The sequence below is a fragment of the Chelmon rostratus genome, chromosome 5 (genome assembly GCF_017976325.1).
Source record: "Chelmon rostratus isolate fCheRos1 chromosome 5, fCheRos1.pri, whole genome shotgun sequence".
Taxonomy (NCBI): domain Eukaryota; kingdom Metazoa; phylum Chordata; class Actinopteri; order Chaetodontiformes; family Chaetodontidae; genus Chelmon; species Chelmon rostratus.
This window is the reverse complement of record NC_055662.1, coordinates 25,806,396-25,815,613: the sequence shown is the minus strand read 5'-3', so window position 1 is coordinate 25,815,613 and position 9,218 is coordinate 25,806,396. Positions and strand designations below refer to the sequence as shown.

General features: G+C 43.3%; 1 protein-coding gene across 1 annotated transcript; it reads left to right on the top strand.

The window, feature by feature from the left end:
- Positions 1–1,643: 1,643 nt before the first annotated feature.
- On the top strand, positions 1,644–8,417 carry got1l1 (glutamic-oxaloacetic transaminase 1 like 1). Its single transcript, XM_041937546.1, has 8 exons — positions 1,644–1,824; positions 2,624–2,805; positions 2,922–3,045; positions 3,874–4,091; positions 4,207–4,357; positions 6,573–6,738; positions 6,954–7,096; positions 7,435–8,417. Exons 1-8 carry the CDS (start codon positions 1,644–1,646, stop codon positions 7,572–7,574), a joined length of 1,305 nt encoding a protein of 434 aa, XP_041793480.1. The 3' UTR covers positions 7,575–8,417.
- Positions 8,418–9,218: the final 801 nt, after the last annotated feature.

The window sequence follows — 9,218 nt, the reverse complement described above, 5'->3', positions numbered from 1 at the left end:
TAAACATGCGTGCCTGTGCCAGGCCTGCGCCAGATAGATATTTTCAGAACAGGCTGCACGTCAGACAGAAACAAAGTCCTTTGACATCAGATTCCGACTTCAGAGCTCACCAGTTAGGAGCAATTAAATCCAATCGAGTCAAGGTGGTGGCGTGATTGCGGCGCATACCACCGAGTCCAGCTTCCGACCTCGACCATGACGTCCTCTTTCTCACCCTCAACAGCCTCATTATCTGACAGTGAAACAGGAGATGTGAGAATCCAGAAAATGACCACAAGCCCGGTGTCAGAGCATCAGCAGCGGCTTCTTTTTTAAGATTTTGGCTGTTACCTTTGTATTTCTTTTGTTTTTCGGCTGCACAGATACCCCTCAGATATTTGAGCTGCAGCCACAATGCAGTTTAATGGAAGGGAACACAAGCTCAGCGATCGGCAAAGTCAAAGGTAAATATTTTTGAATGCCCTCAGAATGAAATGAAAGGTACTTTTTCCTACACACACCAATATGTGCTAACAAATAACAACCACACAAGGAAAAATCTATCACAGAGAGGGCAAAGATACACATTTCTGTGCTGACAGCTGAAGGCAGATATTGCATCTTAGGAAAGGATGCAACCCTCTCTGTCCTTTTGACTCAGAATCCACTTTTGCACATAAATAGCTGGTTATCTGCAGGTTGTCAACAAGAATTCATAGAAATAACACAGTGGATGAGGTAGGCTGAGGAAAAGAGTGTCCCTTCAATGACTCCTTCGCTGTCAGCTAATTGACAACAGTAACTGGCTGGTTTGGCCATCTACTGCCATCTAGTGCAGTGACTTGTGATTACCCTGCTTCATAAAGTGAATTACACAACCTCGTTGATTGTCTCTGCCATATAAGGGCTTCAAGATTTTTGCACCTCCAGCCTTTCAGTTCACTGCTCCTTCTTCATCTCCGAGTAATGGCCGGCCTTCAGTTTTCTGCTCGGAAGAAAAAGCTCTACTTCTCAGATGCCTGATGCACCAGCATGTTTGTGTTTGGTTATGATTTAAAGAGCATTACACTGCAGAGAAACTGGGTGTCTCTTCTTCATACAGAATATTACTCCTTATGTAGTCTGAAGCACACTTTAATTAAAAAGGCAGATCATTTCTACAATCAAAGGAAGTGTGATGTAGCCTGGGGATCAGTTAAATAAAGAGAAATAAATCCTCTCCAAAACGTGCAGAAACAGCCTTTGTGCAGCTCATTTTGATTTCATGTGCTAATTAAATGCTGCCTCTCAAGCCTTTGTGTCTTTATTAATTTAAGGAGGCTACAAGGCTTTTTAAGAAGCACCAAAACAAACCTTAACGAGCAGCAGGGGGGTCCACTTTGAACTGATTGGCTGTCAGAGGATGGAGGAAGCACATGTGGGGGCTGCCTCCTCTTCACCAAACCTGCAAACTGATGCCTTCATTTCGACAGGGGCTGACCTGTTTGATGATAGCTCACTGCGATGGCCAAAGTAAACTCACCAGAGCCACAAATTAGCTTGTGACAAACTCATCCATCAGCGTTGCCGGGGTGACAGTTTCCAAATACGTGCTGTAGCCTAGCAACAGTGGCTAAACAAAAGGCTCGCAGCTAGCGGGGCTGATTTGCCTCGCTGGGTTCAAGATGAGCCGACCCGACAGCAGCACTGATGAAAGAGGGGTCAGCCAAAATGGAGACCCAGACCCGGAAGGTGGCCTCTCTGAGTTTACCAATGCTCACACCGCAGCAGCGGGTCCTGAAACACGGCTTCTGTCCGCCTACAAGAGAGACACTCACGCCCGCAAAGTTTACCTGGCAGGGAGAGGTGAGTCCGCTCGTTTTCTCTCGTTTCAAGCTGGAAACAGGAGCAGAGGATGGAGTTTTCCAGCCAATGAGCTCCAGCTCATCATGTGTCACCTGATGTTAAACAGCTGGTCACGAAAACGTCGGAAATAATGTGCAAATGAGTGAGAACAGGTGATCTGAGCAGCCTCCTCTGCAGGCCTGCAAACGTCTGTAATATAGCATGAAAGTGCTTGTTGGTTGGTGCTGTATATGAGTTCATCAGGCTCCCCCAGCTTTAAATCTGACCAGAGGACTTCAGCAGATTACAGGGTTGACACCTGCAGTCCACTAGATGCAGACACTCTGTAAAGTACTTCTAAATGCATGATGCAGCAGCTCCAGGATCTGTGAAAGACAGGGATCAAGTGTCCATGTGATGTCAGCAGCAACTTTCAGAAACCTTCTCACCATAATCAGAGGTTTACAGGCTGGGAAATGGGGGCAGCTGGGGGCTCCGGGTGGACCTGAATCCTGAAATCACTTCACACCTTATTATCTTCTCAGCGGTACAATAACGATCAAAATCTTCAGCACACAGTAGAGGACCACGCTGCTTAAAGGTTTTACCTTCTTGCTGCCTCTTCATGAATCACACATTAAAACTGGAATACACATATTTAAGATCTGTTAATTCTATTTTAAGGTGGACTTTCTGAGGGGCTCCATTGCACTTTTCTCTCGTTGCGACCTTTCTTTTCCTTTCCAATCCCTAAAGCTTTGATATGTTGATGATGTTTTGCAGTTTGTGCTGCGTAGGCTGAAAAAAGCATCTTTTGCAGAGTATTACAGCGAGGACGGGAACACCTTTGCGCTGCGTCTCGTTGGAAAGATAAAGCAGCAGTTAAGCGCTGACCCCACCCTTCGTCCAGAGTATCCACCTCCTCTCGGCTTGGCAGATTTCACCCGGAGAGCCACAGAGGTTGCTCTGGGGAAGAGCTCCCGAGCTATAGTGGAGAACCGGGTAAGCTCGGCTGTACATAAACACATTCATACACCTGAATATAGCTTAGGTATATATTTACACCTCAGTCTGAACAGCAACTAGACAGCTCTTGGCGTTTCCTCACTTCCTCACAGGTGTTAGGTGTCCAGACTCCTGGCTTTACCGCTGCTGTACGCCTTGGAGCTGAACTCTTGAAGCACTGGTACGACGTCTGCGCTGCCTGGTGCGGGCCGGTCTACCTCTCTTCCCCTTGTGATGGTAAAAGCTCACGTCCTCTGAACAGCATTTCAACACACACCTGCGAGTGTGCCGGCTTTAAACTGCGGGTGTGCGTTTGAGTACGGTCTTGAAACATAAACAGTACTGTGCTGGAGCTAATGATCCAAGTGGGGTGATTGCAACTGTATGCACTACTCCAGACATTAAAAGCCTAAATTAAAGCTATGTACACATTAGTAGACACTCAGAAAGTAAATAAAACATTACTTATCACAAGAGCTTAAAAAAACAGTAATTTAAGTTTAAAGAGGTAACTATTAAATGTAACTACTCTTTTTTAGAGACTAGCACAACACTCCAGATAACGTGCATGACAGACAATGGACAGTAATTGTATCCATAGCAACATAAGTGTCTGAGACATACAGAAAATTAGATTTCTGATGTGGACATGGGTGGATGATAAATGTCCATAATTACAAACATGTCAGACATTCACTGAGGGGATTTTACACCTTTCAGACTCAGTGTATTCACTTCATTTTTGCAGACGTAGATGATTCAGTGGAGATTTGGAGACGAAGGACGCCTGTGAACTGTGAATTTTGAATGTGCAGCCACATGCAGACAATGTGAATGGTTCGCTCTCTTAATTGTCATTGTCAGAATCAAGACATGATGTTTGAGCTGGTGGAAATATACGGTTTGCAATAAAGATAGCAGTGCTTTATCAACATCTGCTCCGGCTAGAAGTCAAACAGTTGGATTATTATTATTATTTGAAATCACTTGCAGTAATGGCTCCATCCTGTAATTTGAATTTAAAGCGTATTGACATTGAGGAGTTTGTCTTGATCCTCCCTGCAGACTCATTGGCTGGTATCTTCCAGGCAGCGGGGATCCAAGACATCCGTGAGTATTATTACTGGGATGACAGGCAGTGGGGCGTTTGTTTGGAGAAGCTTCTGGAGGATCTGGAGAGGGCTCCGGAGCGAAGCGTTGTTGTTCTGTCGGCGTCTGCCCACTACCCGACCGGAGCAGACCTCTCTCAGGATCAGTGGCCTGCGATTGCGCAACTCATCACGGTAACTGACGTGCACTTTCACGCTCTTTAACAGAGGATGGGGATTTGTTTATCAGACAAGCAGACCCTCACTCCTACTTAGATCATCACCGGCTGTCTTGGCACTGTTTCCGCAGAGGCGAAGGCTTTTCCCTTTCCTCTTGCTGCCTGCTCAGGCGCTCTGCTATGGAGATTTGGAGCGGGATGCCTGGCCTGTCCAGTACTGTGCATCGCAGGGGATGGAGCTCTTCTGCGCTCAGTCGTTCTCCCACTGCTTTGGACTATATGGTGAGAAAGTGATATTAAGAACATCTCTCATTTCAAGGATTTATGTGTGTCACTCATATTCCTTGCTGCAGAACTTGATGGTATCATATATATACATCTGCTGTTGCTGTCAATCGCACCACTCTCACTTTACCTGTAATTTTGCCTCCAAATGTGTCAGGAAGGTGGGGACTTAAGGGAGACTATGAGGGGAACTAGGGGTGAATTTAAGGGTTGAACCCAGGTGCAGACACAACGGGAAGCATGGATTAACAACACGCAACACAACGAGACAAGACTAGGACAACACAAGGAACTCACTAACACACAGGGCAAGACTATGGATAATACAATAAAAGGAAAACTCAATCAGGACATGAACACAGACAAACCAAGGGACAGGCTAGATTGTAATTAATAAATTTATTGAGACAACGAAAACCTACAACTAAGGAAACTAATTAACACACTCAATAAACGCAACGGGGCATGGATGGAACAGGGACAGCACAAGAACTAACTAACTTAGAACAAGACTACTAAAGACACCAAGACTAGCAACAGGAGGTAACATAGAACATGACAAAACTAAAACACTATGGCTACAAAACTAGAAAACCAAAAACGCTCCTTAAGGAGGAAAACACAAAAGGCTATGAAACGGACTGACCAACTGAAGAACTTGGTAAGAGAAACTAACAACTCAAAATGCACTCCTAGCAAATTGAGGAACAAGAATCTGAATAACAAAAGTAAATAAACAGAAAATCGCTCTTAAACGAGGAGAATAAATCGGCTAAACTATAACTTAAGACAAGAACACAGAAACTAGATTATAATGTAACAAACAAATAACACTATGAAAAGAACATGGCAGGGAACGATAACTAACGAGGGAAACGCAGACAACAATAAGGACGCGGACTCTACATACGACAAGACATGAACAAAGACAAGAACACGGCGATAAACAAACCAGAACTGTGGCAAGTAAAGACAAAGTCGAAACAAGGAACAACTCAAACCTGAACAGAAACGCGGACAGGAACAAAGGAAACGCAACATGAAACACTTACATGAAACAAGACAACACTCTTGGAACTAAGGAACTAGGGTAGAACTATGACTATGGTGAAGATGGGTGGCAGCAAGGTTACACAGACAATGACCCGACAAGGACAAAGGGAAGACACGGACTTAAATACACTAGGGGCAAACACTAATGACGCACAGGTGGGAACGATCAGACAATCACACGGGAGGGAAAACACAGGAAGTAAAGTAACAAAAGACACATAACATGAACCTTCAAAATAAAACAGGAGGTAACCAAAACCAGGCAAAGACAAGACACAATGGGGAACTTAACAAAATACGAACAAGACAGGGCAAGGGTACAGACTAAGACAATACAGAACTCTAACATAAAACATGGCATGACTATGAGGACATTAGGAATACACAGTAGAACAGAGAAACGAACCTGAACAAAGAAGACACTACAATGAACACTTACAAGGAACAAGGCGAAAGATCAACAAGAGAAAAACTAAACTAAACCGCCGTGCATGGCACGGGTCATGACAAAATGCTCTTGTACAGTTTCTACTTTGCATTCTTTTGTTATTTTAGCTTCAGATACCTCTATTTTTTATTTCTCTTGCTTTCTATACTTATCTGTACTTACAGTATCTCTGTCACTGCAACAACAAAATTTCCCTGCTGGGGATCAACAGCGCTTTATTTCATCTTTTATGGCCAAAGAGACAAAATGTGAAAATGTGCTCATGCCACACTGTAACCTGTGATCATAAAGTACAGCCCAGAGCTGGTCTGCTGTTAAAAAGAAATACAGAAAATCAGTTTGAAGTCAGTTTTCTTTTCTTTTTTTTTTTGCAGTCAGATAGTTACAGTTAGCCCCAAAAACAACAGGAAAGAGCACACGTGTTCATGTCTTTCCATTACTCGCCTGCAAATACAAGCTCATACTGTCTCCAGAGTCACAGGCACGCTTTCTGTTGCCTTCCAGTTGTTCTCTCTTGTGAGACTTGTATTGGCATCAAGTAACTGATTGTGAGGCAGATCAGCTTGTGATTCTTTCTGCATGACCTGGTGAATATTCACTCGCCCACGTATTCAGTACCAGAAACGTAAGAGAAGGCGAGCGTGACGTTACGCCACCGTTGCTGGAACATTGTGTTCATTTGCGTCCGGCTCATGTTCTTCCCGTCACCAGGTGAGGCGGTCGGACACCTCCTGTGCGTCCTAAAGCAGAACGGCCTCCGGTCATCTGTGCAGTCTCAAGCTGACAAAATAGTCAGGTCACTGTGGGCCCGGCCACCCGCGGGAGGAGCGCATGTCGTCGCCACAGTGCTCGGTAACCCAGCCCATCTTGTTGAATGGTGAGTCACGCTCCATTTGAGTGGACAATCTGATATTGGGAGAATGTGGTATGTGCTGTCACACTGCAGATCTGTCAGTCGCTGTGCGTAGTGATGGATGGGCATGGGATGCTTCAAACTGGCAGTGTCCTGAGTATTTAATGGCACTGCTGGCGAAGTCATTTGTGCAGATATTCAATTATACACTTACACATTATTCCCAAATTTTTCTCCAGGCAGGGAGAAGTGAAGTGCATTGTGGAGAGATGTATGCTGATCAGAGACATTTTGAGAGAAAGGCTGAGGCTGTTGGGAGCTCCGGGTTGCTGGGACCACCTGATCCAACAAGGTGGACTTTACTGTTGCACAGGCTTGAATGGTGAGTAGCAGACGGTACAGGAAGATTCACTGCACAACACAAAACACTGTCTGATATTCCCAGTGCCCACTGACGTCCCGGCTCTTTTTGAATATGCAATTATTGCACATTAGACGTGTAGTTATGAAATATATTTGCTAATTTGTTAATCTGTGTTAATTGAAGTAATTTGTATTCATAATTTTTGTGCCATCAAAGTCATTTTCAGGGAATATTTATTTCTGATTATTTAATAATGGAGATGATTGCTGATACTTCAGTTTTTTTAGGCCCATGGTATTATCACAAAGGCTGACATGCCTTCACAGTATTTCAGGTGTTTTCTTTCTCTTCTTTAGGTCATCAGGTAGAATTCCTGACAAAGAGAAGACACGTGTACCTGCTCCCCGGCGGCTGTCTAAACATCAGCGCAATCAACGCTCGGAACTTGGACTATATAGCCGAGTCCATCCATCTGGCTCTGACCACTTCACTCTGACTATGTGGCTTTTGATCAAGATCTGAAATCAGTGTCAAAGGGGCTTTTTGGCCTGATTGAAGCTTTCACATTGAAAAGCTTGGTTTCGGGTTTACTCCTGCAGGTCCAGCTACTGCAAAATAAATGCTATTTAAATATACAGAAAAAGATGTGGGCAAAAATATGTTTGCTTTTTGAATTATCACTGACTCCGAGGTCCAGTTATTAGTGACTGCAGCAGAGACCAGGCTGCGCTGGTCCTTCAGGTGAGAGGAGTGAGGTGAGATGAGTTCACGTTTACTGTGTGTCGTATACGCAGGAGCTATATTCAGCAGTGAAGGAAGTGCTCAGGCCTCTTGAGTACAAGTAGAAATATCCGAAGAAGCAAGTCCTGCATTTAGGAAAGCATGAGCATTAAAATATGCTCAAACGTAGAAATACTCCATAAGCAGAATGGCCCTTTTCAGAATAGTGTTTAATATATCATTAGATTATGATTATTGATGCATTAATAGCTAATAAAGGTGGAGCCGATTGAACTTCTTCATAATCTTATCTTAGCCTATAATAATGCGTCATGTTGATTGTATTTTGTATTATTGATCTAAATCTGCAAAATAACTAGTAACTACATTAGAAATGTGGCGTAAAGTGTACATTTGCCTTGAAGTAAGAGTATAAAGTTGCAGAAAATGGAAATATTCAAGTGAGGCATGAGTACCTTTATACTGTACTTAAGCACAGCAATGTAAATGTACTTTTTTTGCTTTCCACCACTGCCTGTATTCGATAAAACAATATGACAACAATGGAGTGATGCTTTTGTTAAAATTGTGTTTATCTGTGTTTATCTGCAGTAAAACGCTGCCAGACTTACAGACGTCAGAGCATTTTTACATATTCACACTTTTGATGTTGTTTTGGTGCTTATTTCTTGTCGTCTGCCTGAAGTTGGAGCCAGGAGTTTGTTAGCTTAGCTTAGCTCATTAGCTTGGATCTGTCCAAATGTAACAAAATCCATCCACCGCCGCCTCTAAAGCTCAAAATCAACACGCTACATCTGGTTTGTTTAAGTGTAAAAATGTCCATTTGGGCTTTTCCAGGGGATTATGTGTGGGACTATTTGTTGGCTGGGCACAGTGACAAAACCACAAATTATTGTTTTCGTGCTTGTGTGTAAAAAAAAAAAAAAATTAGACATAACGTGTTAATTATTCGGCTTCAGAAGCAATAGCAGGCAGATTTTGTTCTTCTTCATCTTCGGACAGAGCCACCTGCATCCCCCTGCTTTGAATTTTGTAAAATCAAACAGGGAGACATGTGCATAACAACATGATGTGTACTGCAGATCACATCCAGGCTGCCTAAGTGACACGAAGACCAAATCAAAGAAGCAAGAAACCAAACGATTTTGATTTAAATCATTTTATTTCAAAAATAATATCTCAATGCTGCAGCTGGAGGAGGCTGGGTGCTCTCAGAGTAACCTTTCTTCTCAAAAGAGTTGTATTTGTATTGAATATTCGGGGGTTTTACTATCATGTGGTGTGAATCATGTTTTTAGTAGCGTTTCCTTTCCACGGATACATTTCCAACTGATGTGAATGTATTATACAGCAAATGTTTATCTGGAAACATCAGTGAGTAATCCTCTCCTCTATTATG

Bases quoted from the DNA above. Each gene is read 5' to 3' on its own strand.
- got1l1 (XM_041937546.1), top strand. From the start codon at position 1,644: ATGAGCCGACCCGACAGCAGCACTGATGAAAGAGGGGTCAGCCAAAAT. The intron at 1,825-2,623 runs GTGAGTCCGCTC...CATCTTTTGCAG, and splicing joins AGTTTACCTGGCAGGGAGAG to AGTATTACAGCGAGGACGGG. The intron at 6,739-6,953 runs GTGAGTCACGCT...ATTTTTCTCCAG, and splicing joins CCAGCCCATCTTGTTGAATG to GCAGGGAGAAGTGAAGTGCA.